Source organism: Dipteris shenzhenensis, chromosome 8 (assembly GCF_047967505.1).
Source record: "Dipteris shenzhenensis isolate YYH24624 ecotype China chromosome 8, Dip_SZ_1.0, whole genome shotgun sequence".
In the NCBI taxonomy this organism is placed as follows: domain Eukaryota; kingdom Viridiplantae; phylum Streptophyta; class Polypodiopsida; order Gleicheniales; family Dipteridaceae; genus Dipteris; species Dipteris shenzhenensis.
Window position 1 is genome coordinate 55,006,812 of NC_141603.1, and position 14,773 is coordinate 55,021,584.

General features: G+C 42.7%; 1 protein-coding gene across 1 annotated transcript in view; it reads right to left on the reverse strand.

Annotated features, from left to right (window-relative positions):
- Positions 1-6,060, reverse strand: part of LOC147899689 (chaperone protein dnaJ C76, chloroplastic-like) — a 33,743-nt gene extending 27,683 nt beyond the window's left edge. Inside the window, exon 1 of the mRNA XM_087378282.1 lies at positions 5,687-6,060. Within this exon, the coding sequence (XP_087234408.1) occupies positions 5,687-5,974 (288 nt within the window). The 5' untranslated portion in view covers positions 5,975-6,060. The remainder of the gene's footprint in view (positions 1-5,686) is intronic.
- Positions 6,061-14,773: the final 8,713 nt, after the last annotated feature.

Sequence of the window (14,773 nt, forward strand, 5' to 3'; positions counted from 1 at the left end):
AGACCTATGGCTTACTATAGTCGGAAGTTAAATGATGCCGAGGAAAATTATTTTGTGTATGATAGAGAATTGCTTGGAGTTATTTAGGCATCGAAGCACTAGAAACCTTCTTGTATGGATGTATTTTCATAGTAAAAACAAATCATCAAGCCGTGAAATGGCTTCAAACAATGCCAAGCTCACAGTGGAGTGATCGGCAATCCAGAGGGAGTCATATATTTCAATATTTCGGGGATACGATCGAGTACAGCCTTGGAAAAAATAACACCGTCACCGATGCTCCCAATCGAAAAACATCCATCAGACACTTCATGGGGCCACTATGCTAGAGATACAAAAAAAAAACTTGATTGTATAAAGGCACAATATGCGGATTTAGCAAAGTTCGGCACTCAGTACCAATTAGCCACAACTCTTGTTTAGTTCAAGATGGGTGGCTTTTCTACAAGACTAGATCATGTGTGCTTAAGGACACACAACAAGCGCTTCTCCACGATGCACACGACTCCCTCACAGGTGGCCACCGAGGCATCAAAAGTACATTGGAGAAGTTAGAACACTACTTTTATTGGCCCAAGATGAGGAAGGACATCCATAGTTATGTGTAGAGATATCAGATCTCCCATACAGTCAAAGTGTCCCACAAGAAGATAGCAGGTTTGCTTGTGCCATTGCCTATTCCAAAAGGTCCTTTCCAAGAAATGGCTATGGATTTTGAGGGGCCAATTTCAGCATCAGCAGGTAAGTGCAACACTCAATGCTTAACTATTATTGATCGCTTAAAATGTTGCATGCTCATACATTGTAAGTAGACGGCCAGCATAGAAGATGTAGCACACTTGTTGATTAGGTATTATTCCATTGGAGGATTGCCAAGGACCATTATATCATACAAGGATTTAAAGTTCAATTCTCATTTTTGGAGGGCCCTGTATCCAACGCATTTCATCCACAGACAGTTGGACAATCATAAGTATAAAATCAGCTGACATTCGACACGCTCAAGCATATTGTCATGATACACAATTGAAATGGGAGCATTTTCTTCCTCTAGTATAGGCCATTCTTAGCGATACTTATTCTTCGAGTATTGGTCATACAACATACGAAACAGCATTTGACAAGAGGTTTTCATCACTCCTTACCAAGATGATTTCTCCATCTCTTGAAGCCAATAAGATGACAAAATCTTGTTAGAAATGGACCAACAGAGGGTACGCACAGTGGAAGACTAATAGAATGCTTAGGAGCTCACACAGTGTGTGTGTGGGAGTGGAATCACAAACTTCTTAACTTAATGTGCATCACATAGATGTGCAGACTCATCAATAGACAATGAACCAGCCAGATATAGAAGCTACCAAAAACTTACATTTCCATCCAAAACTATGGACACAACAAAAGAGAGAGAGATCCAAAGTCCCTCAAGAGCATGGTACTTTGATCTTACCACAAGGTAAACTCTCCTTTACCTCCAAGACGAGGCCAAAGGGAATGCCTTCAGGCTGCTCCTGTCTGCTCCTCTTTCTGCTGAACCGTTGGATGAATAGTGAGGGCACAATGGCCCCTTTATATAGCCCCCAAGGGGCTGGAAAGAAAAACCGACCAGGAAGCTTCATACTGGCCAACCAGTCTGCTGCTGGTCCAGCCCTTTAAGGGCTCTCAAAACCGGGGCCCTTTGGTCCACACTTCTAGGGCTTTGGCCCTCCAATCAAGGCAAGGGCCCAGTCCTATATAAGGCATATCACTTGCCCACTAGCAGCCCCCTTTGCTGCTCCACCTGGCCTCCATGTGGCCGACCCAATCTGCTGGTCTGCCCCGCCCTTCTGCGCCATCTCCTCTGCCAGACAGCCCGCCACGCAGGCCCTCCAGCCTGCTCATGTGCGCCTCTTTCATGGCCTGCCCTTTGCTGGTGCCTTTTGGCCTGCCATGCTGCTCCTCTCTCAGCCCACTGATCCTGCTTTGACAGCTGCCCACATGGCAGCCTGTGTGCTACCCATGTGGCAGCCTCTGCCTTTTCTGTGTGCTGCCCACATGGTAGCTCATGTGCTGCCCATGTGGCAGCCCCAATATCCCCTGGTCTACCTCCCCCATGCTCTTCTCATATGGGGTCTTACAAATGGGGAGGTGACCTTTCCAACAAATCCATGGTAGAGAACAAAGTTAATCAAATCCCGTTGTAATGTTACCTTCAAGGAAGGGGAATGGGTTCATTTACGAATTATCAAGAAAAGGTTGAAATAAGTGGGCAAGTGATGCTTCAGACGCTTTGGACTGTTCCGGATTATTAAGAAGATCAATGAAGTCTCCATGGAGTTAGTTGGACTATGCATATGCCAAGCCAACAAGTCCCCTCGTGATGTTACCTTCAAGGAAGGGGAATGGGTTCATTTACGAATTATCAAGAAAAGGTTGAAACAAGTGGGCAAGTGATGCCCCAAGCTCTCCTTCAGACGCTTTGGACTATTCCCTGTTATTAAGAAGATCAATGAGGTCTCTATGAAGTTGCGGCTTCCAGATAGTTGGACTATCCACAATGTCTTTCACGTTTGTGGTTAAAGCCTTGCATTGGCCCAACACTCAATGACATCATGGATGAGCAGCAGCCAGAAGTGCTCAACGATGCAGAAATTATAGAGCTAGAATAGATTCTTCTCCATAATTGGAAGCATGGTCAAAACGATGCATCTGGGAGTTCCACACCGAGTTCTGAGATCAAGGGACCCATGAAGCGGTATCATTAGATGAAAGCTTTTTCCAAGAGTTCTCACATGTTTTGGCGGAATGCCTGGAAGTGATGTAGTTACACCAAGTTAAGGAGGATGGAATTTCACATACACCCTTGCACTTGGGTGCAATGTGACACAGTGGCTACATCAACAAAAGCTTAATAGATCCCTAAATAGGTTTTGCCATATGCTGTGACTCCTATATACAATGTCAAGGAAAAAGGAAAGGTAAAGTTTAGGACACTCAATTGGTGGGCATTGCGCTTTGCATATCACACATTGTCGGCGGAAAACGGAAGACTATGACACAGCCATAAGGATTACAATTGTACACTCAACCAAATGGGTCTAGTGTGTTCATCACATTTCCTATCTTGATGAGACCCCATAGAGACGTGAAAGAGGGCAGCCATGCCCCTCAAGCCCTTAACGCCTACACCATCCATGTCCATATTTGGAATGTTGACTCGATGTATAGCTCTAAATCTTGGGGTCCAATTTCTCTCGATACCTGAAGATTCCCTATATTTGATATTACGGTTCCTTTGCAATTCCACCCGGCTGGACAGATAGTCATGAGAGCACAGACCTTGAATTGCTATTTATCCCTCATGTGGACCCTCCCCTCTACGCAAACAGCCCATCTCCCTCTGTTATGATCTCAAGCACTTTTCATTCTATTGTTTTGGCGTTTGAGCACCTTTTTGGTCAAATCCTCATCCACGAATATTCAATCACCCTTCAGCATTACCTTTTCCTAAATGCTGCCTTGGGGATGCCTATGGTTCGCAGAGGTTTGGAACTGATGCTTAAAGTCTATCTTTGTTAGTGCCTCCCATCAACCAAGCCTTCTCCACATGGCGATCCAACACACAAAAAGTGGTGGATACAGAGGTGGCTGCTTTCCACCCAAGTGGCATCCCCGGGTGGCCCCTCTAGCCTGAATATTCTTGCTTTTGAAATTATGTCGACCTTCCACCTCTCATGTAGCACAAATAGTTTCCTCAATGAGAGCTGTCTTTAATCACTTTGATACGCTCTCCACCTATTTCTTTGGCATGCATCTGGACCTGCTATTATATTTGTGTAACCCTCTTGTTCTAAGAAGGACAGGTTGTTGGCTGGCCTTTCCCCTTCCTCGCATTTTCTTTGGGTCAAGAAGACATCTAAGTTGTCCTTAGGTAGTTTCTAACATTTTCTAAGCAAAGGGAATGCTCCAGTTCGATACTTAAGATCCTCTTGCATCCCCTCTACTCCAACTGGTAACTCCTTTATCTCCTTTTCATGATTCCATTAACTATGTGCTCCCCTCTCCTTCTCATAATGGCATCTAGACTCTTCATCTTAGTTAAGTCCCTTTGTCCGTGCTCCCTTCTATTACTGCAAAGATTGTTGTGATCATGTCCTAGATGTAATTAATTTACTTTGGCTAAATGGAGATTCTACTCTACAAATGTTTGACATCGGCACCTTAAATTGGCAGTTTGGCTAGATGCTAGGTCTCTAGTCCAAATCCCATGCTGATCTTTGTGGCATATTTTGTTACTTGGACCCACTCCTAGCCATGTATGGCCATTCTTGACATCTGGTTAGACAGCCCATAGGAGACCCATGTGTGACGTAGGCATGTGTATGGTCCCCCCATCCTATCTGGTCTACAGCCTATCCTTGTCATGTAAGGGCCTCGCAAGTAACACAGTGACAAGCTCTTAACCATCTAAGCATGTGTGTAGAATGGCTTCTCTGGGTGGTAACCTGCAGCAGAGAGCTAGGGGTCAGAATCTGTGGTAGAAAACAAGAATCAACAGAGAACATAGCTTCATTGCTGTAAAGCTAGGACACATTTAAGAGAGATTTTATCGTTCATTTTTTATAAGATTCTGCCATGTCTTAGTTCATACATAGCAAGAATTTAATGGATTTTGCAATTTGTCCCTTAACTATGATACACGGGTCTTCATGGCCATCACAGGACCACTAACAACAGCTGAACGGATATTCAATGATGCAGTATTCATCATTGATATGCATGTACTCCCTGTAGCTGTTGAAGGATAAGGATATAAAATGTCGTCCTTACTCCCAAATCTAATTTAATGATCTTCCATCTTGGAAGTTGGTTATTGAGTTGCAAATCTTACCCCCTAGCCGTACGGAAGGATACCCTTTCTCAGGTAATTACACACAGACTATCATCAACTTTTCCAGGCAAAAAACTTTTTCTCGTCCAGAATGTGTTTCGTGTCGTTTCTCCAGCTCGAGAACTTGAGACTTGCGTCCCTTGAGGTTTGTCATCTGCTTGAAGAAATTGCTGCAACATTGTCCACAGAGACCATTCCAGCGGGCACCGCAATAGAGGCCTGCTAAAAGGGTGGGAAACCTGAGGCACTGTGATCACGCCAGTATGGAACGATCTGAAGGGAGAGGTTTGAGATACTAGAAATAAGCCCGTTCGAAGCATATATCTAACTACTTAGTCATCGCCCTATCAGAAGCTGCATAAACCTACTTTCTCTAACGTTAGATATTCATTCTAACATAATTAACCCAAAAGGCAAGTTTGCCGAATCTTATTGCAGCGATTCCACCAGTGGGTAATGCCTCGTATCACAGTTTCGTAACTCCTTGTGAGCTTCACTCAAACAGTCGTTATCACTGGACAGATCGCGAACCTTCTCTACGTTCCAGATGTTGTCTTAGCCACAGTCGATGAGGTGGCGCGAGGGATCTGTTAGATGCTAGCTTCGATGTTCACCTGGTTTTCATAAAGCTTCCGTCTTCAAATCAACACGAAGAAACGGATACTTCTTGTCGTAAGTTATAAAACTGCCCGTGGGAAGATGATTCACAACTAAATCCGCCCAAGCTTAGCTCTGTAAAATCGCAACGTATGGCATACCATGCAAAGGAGTCTAAGAATACCTTCCTTTTAAAGATAAAGGTCCTTAGGACAGTACCACACCAAGGACTGAATAGTAGTCGTCAGCAATTTCGCCACCCGTTACATCAGTGTCCACATCGGCAACAGAGCTTCTTAGAGGCATCACCCGTAAGCATTTTCGAGTAAATGCAAGCGACGTTGGAGTGCTCAGGCGCAAATCCACGTCGGTCGGAAGGGATCGGTGACGCTCCCCTCCGGACCTCCTAAATCGATGCGATTTCCTATAACATCTAGCTGGAGTGACGTGAGAAGCTTCTCGGGGTGAGCAGGAGGAGCGATTACGAAGCGGCATGCAAGCGTCCATACTGGAGGGAGGTATCAAGAAGGGAGAGAAACTCTTTGAATCAGAGCAATGCACAAGAGTGTGTGAGTGTGTGTTGTGTGGTGAAGGTTGCATGGGCACGTAGTAGATACGACGACGATGATTATGGAATTAGTTCCTTGATTCTCAGCCTCACGTTTAGTCAACCTTCCTCTTGACCTCTCTTTTTTTCGCTTTCCACTTTTGATGCTCTCCTTTAAAGGAAATTTCACCTATTGGTCCATGTGGCTTCTCCTGAGGGCCTTTCTATTTTGGTTGCATCGTTTCCAAATTCATTTTTGCATTGCTCTCTTGTATACACTACCATCTCTCGACCTTTTGTTGTACACCCCCGGCTCACCTGTATTGAAGTTACTCTGCTTCAAACCCACAGTAATAGCCATGAGCACCTGCAATCCCCATGCTCTAGGCAGAGAGCTGTCTAAAAGCCCAAGACGCAATGGATTTAGCAATCAAGAGTGTCGATTATGTTCCAACTGTGCTTTTCGTTGCCTCCTTGTGTGTCCCTTTGTAGATCTTACCTCTGTGTGTCATCTGCTATTGTAGACAATTGTAGGTCTACGTCAAGTTGAGCTGCTTGTTGAAGTTTGAGTCCAATATCCATTTCTTTTCAGCAGGCCTCTTGAATGATATAAATCATTCATCTTGTTTTTTATCATGCTTCCTTGAAGCTACTGCTCTAGTGGAGGATTGAAACTCTTTTTGTGAATTTCCAAGTGTAGGCTTTCAAAAAATTAACTAAGTCTTGTTTTGAATTGCCATTTATAGAGTGTAGCATTGAAACTCTTTTGCGAATTTCCAAGTGTAAGTTTTTTAAAAATTAATTAAGTAGAGTTTCAAATTATCATTTATGGAGATCATTCTACAAAGATTGTCTTTTAACACCTCAAAAAAACCATTTGCTTTCTCTTTTACGTCCAAAAGGCTTGCTCTGTTACTATACTAGGAAGTAGCGCCCACGAACACTTGTGCACTCTTGTTTTTCTTCTGTCGATAACTGCTGTGAAAGCTTTCGCACTTCTCCAAACAGAGAGACCACATGCAATGAGAGAGGATAATGATGGCCATATTGTATGAATATCTTGAGCGATTTAGGAGGTTCTTCTTCTTGGGAGAAAGGGAAGAGAAGGGTTCATGATGAGAGCGAGAAGTCTACAAAGCATCAACGGAGGGTGGTCCAAGGGGTGCGTTGAGGTCTCCATAAGCACTCTCAAATATGCAATGCTATTTAGAAGTGAATTTCTCTCGTTACATGGATGGAGATGGGCAAATGGAGTAGAAGTGACATCAAATTAGAAGCTACAAAGGAAAAATAGGGGGTGGGGGAGTGTTATTGAAAAGAGAGTGTTTGAGGAGGTTGGTGCTTGCAATAGTGGGAAAGGAGAAGAAGGGATTCTTGATTGGGAGAGTGAGGAAGTTTGCAAATAGTGCCAATGAGCTTAGGTCTATGAGCGAAATTGTATTAAGACTGTCTAAAAGGAGTTTGAGGTGTGGCTAGAAGTGGATAGAGGTGGAAGAACTCAAAATTGTGCTTGAAAAATAATTTGCAAAAAGTAATGGCTAATAGTGGCTTCTCGTCATGGCCTTTCTATTTTGGTTGCATCCATTACGAATTCATTTTTGCACATAGCACCATCTCTCATCCTTTTGTTGTATATCCGGCTCGCCTATTGATGGCAGTTGCTGTGGGTTTGGAGCGGAGAAGCTTGAGCGCCTGCTGTCCCCATGCTCCAGGCAAGGAGCTGTCTAAAAGCCTAAGATGCAATGGATTTAATGAGTTTAGCGACGATCAAAAGTGTCGATGATGTTCCAACCACGCTTTCCATTGTCTCGTTGTGCGTCCCTTTGTAGATTTTACCTTTGTGTGTCATCTGCTATTGTAGACAACTGTAGGTCCGCGTCAAGTTGAGCTGCTTGTTGAAGTTTGAGTCCAATACCCATTTCTTTTCGGCAGCATTCATCTTGTTTTTTATCATGCTTCCTTGAAGGTACTGCTATAGTGGAGGATTGAAACCCTTTTTGTGAATTTCCAAGTGTAGGTTTTCAAAAAATTAACTAAGTCTTATTTTGAATTGCCATTTATAGGGTGGAGCATTGAAACTCTTTTGCGAATTACCAAGTGTAAGTTTTTTAAAAATTAATTAAGTTGCATTTCAAATTATCATTTATGGAGATCATTCTACAAAGATTGTCTTTTAATACCTCAAAAAAATCATTTTCTTTCTCTTTTACATCCAAAAGCGCTTGCTCTATTACTATACTAGGAGGTAGTGCTATGGATTTAATGAGTTCACTTGGATGTTATGTGCCCTAGAATCACTCCATGTTTTACCCAAAATTGGAACTTGAGAGGTTTTAAGGAAACTTTGTATAACCTACAACTCTCAAAGACCAATCTCAAGTATTTGAGATCATCATCCCATTTGGGATTGATGCACAGGTCTTCTAAGAAGACCCTTAGATAATCTATAAAAGCAGTGATCATCAACCGTTGAAATGAGGCTACATGTTGGTGAGTTTGAAGATCATCACCCTTGAAGCAAAGACCGCCCATTCCATGGTGAATGTTGTCTTATACTGATCCTTTAGGTTGATGGAGACATGGTTGTAGTAGCTAGAGAATCTATCTAGGAAGCTATAAACTTCCTTTTCGGCCGCCCTGTCTAGTACATCCTCTGTGAAAGGATGGGGTAGTGATTATGCCTTGTTGTGGCATTAGCCTTTTTAAGGTCTACGCATACTCTTATTTTACCATTTTTCTTTAGGACTATCACGATAGGTGATACCCAGTCTGTATGCTCAATCTCATAGATGAATCCCACATCTATGAGCTTTTGAATTTTCTCCCTTATGATCAATGTGTAGTCCATTGGGTAAGGTCGCTGCCTTAACATGGGGATGGTGTGTCACATGACCTTAGCTAAGACACCGTTCATATCAGAATACTTCTAGGCAAAGCAATCTTTAAGTTCCTTGAGGAGAGCGATGAAAGCCTCCTCCTATTTAGAAGTAGCATCATTAGCTATGTAGATTGGTTGAGGTTTTGCCCTTTGAGGTGTGAGTTGACTTCTTTTAGTTTTGCTAGGCCATCATACCCTTGGAAGCCACCTTCTTCTTCGGTCCTTTTAGCTTGTTGGTAGAAGATCTTGCGGTCCTCTATCGTGTAAGCCTTATAGTGTGGAGGGACTTGTCTAAGATCCTCATTCACTTCCTCCTCCTCCTCCTCCTCCTCCTCCACCTCTACTATCGGTTGGGCCTTCTTTTTACCCTTGGTCGAAGCATCTTAGCACTTGGATTTTGGGAGTTCGGGACCTAAAGGTTGCTCCTATGTTGCAATCATGGAGCCTATTAAAGCTATAACCTTACTTAAATGAGATTCCCAATTAGAGAAAAACTCGTGATGTGCTGTGGTTACTCCTATGTAAGTCATCCAATGAAGGTATGACTTTACCCTAACCTCCCCCTTGCTGACATCACGAGGTTTCAACATGTTGAACATTCGGAGAGGTGCTATTGCTCCTTGCTCTTCTAGGTGGGGGGTTGTTAGATGGAAACCTGTGCTCTTAGGGACATCAAGGACATGCATCCAATTTTCTGAGAACTCATGCTCAGAGAATGGGACATACAACTTCTCTTCCTCGCCCTCACACTTGTACCTTGCATTAAAGGTGTGGAGCATCTTCACGAACGCTGTCCTTTCAGTGATATCAGATTTAGCTATGAGTAAGTGTCCCGACAGGGGGTGGCCCTTGTATTTACAAATGTCTACCCACACAACTTATCTTAACATAAATAGATGTTATTAGAGTGCCAGTCATGCACCAACCCTAATATGCACAGGAATTGCTTACCTAGGATTTCTTTGTATCCCAATTGTTGGCTGAAGTCCATCACTACAAATCTAACAAGGTACATGAAGCTAAATACCTTTATTTTTATCCCCTTGAGTATTCCTAAGGGTTCAGCCATTCTGTCATCGACTAGCTTCACTACCAGGGAGCTGTGTTCTAGGTGGGGCCTTCCTTATTTCTCCCAGCATTCTTTGGACCCCATCTAGAATGCATCCACTTTTTTGTTTTGGTAGGAGATGGGGAGCACAGAATCAGTGTCATCGCTCTCGTAGTACTAGCCAAGTTTATTTATTGGAACCCTGGGCAAGTTTTGGCCTTCTTCGGGAAGACTTAGAGCATTTTCTAGGTTTGGAGGCTCGAGGGCCATGATTTGCCCATTCATCCAATCAGAGATATCCCTTTAGAGGGTGGGATTTGCTCTTAGTAAAGATGTTATGGACATCTTGACCTCTGTAGAGAGGAAGGTTGTCAGTCCTGCAATATCATAAGGCTCAGCGATGGGTTCTCTACCAACTGATAGTAGCTTTTCAAGGCCATAGAAGATCACACCATCATCTTCCCTTAACTGCTATAGATCTATGTCCTCTTCAAACATCCTTTGCATTAGGGTAGGACCCTTTGTAGTAGTGGGACTTGGTGGTTCCTCCTCTTCCACCCTCTCGCGTGGTTGAGATGTATCATATTTGCCTCTCTATTGGCCTTGAGCTTTTGCTCAAACTTCTCTTGGCACTCATGTACCATGTTTTGTGCCTCAATTAGGTGTTGCTTCTCCAATAGTGGATCAGGATATGCTCCTTTATGTGTAGGTGTAGTGGCAAGGCCTTGGGCCTTCACTGGTCGATTCATGTTGGGGTAATGTGGCGTTCTATGGCTACCAAGGTAGGGGGTTCTACCAAAGAATGATGAGGTGGCCAATGTAGGCATGTACTCATTAGATCCATCCTAAATGAGCACTTGCTCTTCTCCTTCTCCTACCTTGGTGGCCTTTCTCGTGTTTGCGTGTGTTACTAGGATGTCTCCTGAGATTGACACGTCGAACAATTGTCTTTCTTGGCTTGTTTCTTCAATTCCTTGCCTAGAGCTTTAGCATGCATTCTAGTTATTGCATTTAAGGATGTCGAGGTGACTAGGCCTCGTTCATTGCTCAGCAAGTTGAGACTTGTGCTCTTAGGTGGGGTGGCTAGCGTTGTTGGCCTTCTTAGTGGGCAATCCTTAATTAATGTTTGATTCCACAACTTGCATATAAGGGTGTTGGTGCATTTGAGGATGGCACCACTGGTGTGTGGATCCTATACGGATCTAGTCCTTCAAAAAATGAAGGACCTTGGAATTTAAAACAAGGCACGAGAGGGTTTGTAGCTCCCTTGTATGAACACTCACTAGCCCTGTGTGGTCCTTGACATGTGTAGCACTGGTTCAGAGGTCTACATGTCAAGGTATTCATGTCTCTTGCTTTCTAAGAGACTGGGTCCGCTTGGTATGAATGAATATGTTGGTATTCTTGCAAAAGCAATGGCTAATGGTGCTTGATCGAATGCTACCTTCCTTATAGGGGAGGTACTCGAGGATGTCATGATCTTGCTTAGGCTCTACCTAGTCATGAGGTAGCTCTTCTACCAGTACTTGATTTACCAAAGTGATATGAGGTGGAGTCGGTTTAGGGCCTAGCATTGGCTACGGGAGTGGAACATTTTGTGCCATGTACTCGCCTGCATTGGTGATGGTAAGGTATCTTGTACCACCAATTGTTCCTGGTTGGAAGGATTTGGGGGTGTGGTTAATGCAAGCTCAAGGAGGGTTTGTTGGAAGGATTTGGGGGTGTGGTTAATGCAAGCTCAAGGAGGGTTTAATATATACCCTGGGCACCATTCTCAGATATCTACACTGGGTTGTGTCATGCTTACCCATCTTGCACAATGGGCACAATAGAGTACTGGTGGCCTTGCCCTTAGGTAGGTGAGGAACATTCATTGGATGGGTGGTTGCCATTGCAGACCCCACACCACACATTATCTCTCCTAGGAAATAAGTGGGGGTTGCTAGGGGCTTCCTTGGATGCCATGGCCTTTCATTGTTGGCCTAATTGATTGAGGAAGTTAGTGGCCAACTCACCCATGTTTAGGCCCTTAGGTGCCATGCCTTCTTCCTTGGTAGGTTCTACCAAGGAGCCTCTTGCTGTGTTTGACACTTCAATTTCGTAGGCTTTGGGATGGTGGCTAACCTGGGGGCATTGCGTTAGCTAAGCTGAAGGGTTGTGTGATACCTCTAGGCCATAGGTTCGGGTTGGCTCTAACTCGATGGTGTTGTGATGCCACTAAGCCAGTGGTGTCGTGATAACTCACCAACCAAAATAAATGGAACCTGACTGCTGTTAGGTGGGGATTGGTGACCGAGGGCATTGTGATAGGGCTAACCCAACATCATTGGGTAAGTGATGGCATCGTGATAGCTCCATCTTTGTGTGGAGTGTCGCCGATTGGTTTTTCAAATATTGGAATGAACTACAATGATTGAGATGAAATTCCTTAATTTATTGTAGAGAATAAAGCATATTTTGGTAATTCTAAGTAAAGGATGTATTATACATTTTATAGTAAAATATCGGATCTTGTCATTGACCTAGTTTTTTTTTTGGACATGAAAAGCAAAATAAATCCCACCTTTAACCTATGAATATGTACATTTTTAAAAAAAGTTCAAAAGTATACTTAGTTTTGAAAAGTTATGAAATTCTCCCTCTTTAATGTCAGCAAAAGATTGTAAAATTGATTAAGGAGCAGCAAAAGATCTAGATAATGTGTACGACAACTCATGACTTGTTGTTGGAAGAGGAAGGGGGGAGAAGAAGAGAAGGGGAAGGTAGGAAAGGAGAGTGCAAGAGAAGGGGAGAGTTAAGGGGAATGGAGTGCAATCACAAGGGCAATGCAAAAGGAAAGCAAGAAGGCTCGACAACTCAATAGAGATGAAATGAGAGAGCTTATATTCCAAAAGCTTGCATCCAACAATGAAGACCAAAGTCAAAACTTTGTCCTTTTACACAAATCATGTTTTCAAGGGAGGACCATCCCTATTCCATGAACCTCTCTCTCACTCTCATTTTACAAGGCTCTTAGGCCCATTTGACACCAAGGCATGATTCTCATATCCTCTCTTTCCCTCTTTCTACTTGCAGCTTTGTTATTGCATCTCCATGGGTTAAATAACACTTGTGTAAACCATATACTAGTGCTTGGGATAATCATAGTATAAGGAGGTATTCCTTCCAATGCCCTAAATAGCGCTTGTGTTAACCTTTTGTTGCTCACCTATGCCAAAGGCCAAAGATGAATGATTGTAGCCCAAGGAGGAACTGATGAAGGCTAAAGAGGAACCATTCAAGGTCAAAGAGAAACCGATTAAGGCCAAAGAGAAACTAGTAAAGGCCAAAGAGGAACTAGTAAAAGCCAAAGAGGAACAGTCCCGGCCTAGAACCCATGCGGTGCAATCCATTTGAAGGACATCTCCCCATTTTTCCTATACTATAGTGTGGAACTTGCAAATTCGAGCCTTTGAATTAGACAGTCCTAGTCTACAATGTGGATCTTGAAAATATAAGCCTACAAACTTGATGGTTTGGAAACCAGTCATTGTTCTAATAGACACACGTGCGCATGAGTGCACGTGCGCGTACACACACACACACATTCCTACCAGCATGGTGGTCTATAATCAACTATGGTGGGTGATATGCACCTGTGCATTGCAATCCTAAAGCATTTGAGAAAAGGTCGAGGAATAATATGATATAAGCGATGAGGATGATGAGTCATTGGTGTGGGATACATGGTTTTATATGAAGACTAGCATACAATTCATTCATTTAGGATTTGTGGTCACTAGCCGAGTGGTTGTACAAGATAAGTGACATACATTTTCCCTGGTTTGGTATTGTTAGGGGTTGTTTAGGAGTTAACATTTGGTGTTTACTAAAAACAAGCATGGGATTGTTTGGGATTTACTAAAACAAGCGTAGTGGTTGTTTGGTAGTATACTGTTTGGGATTTACATTTTCCCTCAGCTGGGATTCCTAAGGATTGTTTGGGATTTACTAAAACAAGCACTGTGGTTGTTTGGGATTTACTAAAAACAAGCGCGGGGTTGTTCTCTCCATTGTTTGTCACTCCATCTTCATGTAGAGGAAAACTTGAACTGGCTCCCATAACAGCGAGTCATGAAAAACGACAACAAGTCATGAGTTGTCGTTTGCAACAGGCTATTATGATTTTTCACTAGTCTTAAATAATGATCAATTTTACAATCTTTTGGAGACATTAATGAGAACTATTTTCATAACTTTTACAAAATAAGCATAGTTTCAAACTTCTTTTGAAAAATGTACATATTGCTAATTGAAAGAAGAAAAAGTTTCTACTTTTCACATCAAATGACAAATTGAAAAAAACAAGATCAATGATACGATCTAATATTCTTTGAAACTACTAATAATTCATGCATGTCTACGTAGAGTATAATACATTACTTACTTTGAATTACAAAAATGTGCTTTTTCTTCTACGAAAACTTCATCCCAATCATTGAAGTTCATCCTTATCATTGAATTAGAGAATATATGTGGTGTTAAGATAAGTAGGTATATGTCGTCCATAGACAAAGAAGAGGCTTGTTGAAAGAAATATGAATTTTGGGATTCCAGAATCCAGTGGGATACTGGAATCCCAAATTTTGAGAGAAAAAGAAATTTTGATGAATTTTGGGATTCCAGAATCTAGTGGGATACTGGAATTCCGTCGATGAAATTTGGGATTCCAATATCCCACTGGATTCTGGAATCCCAAAATTCATCAACGGGAAAAAAATCCGTCGATGGATTGAAATTTCCATTCACGGAAAAAAATTTCCACAAACAGAAATTTTCTGTTGATGAAAGTTT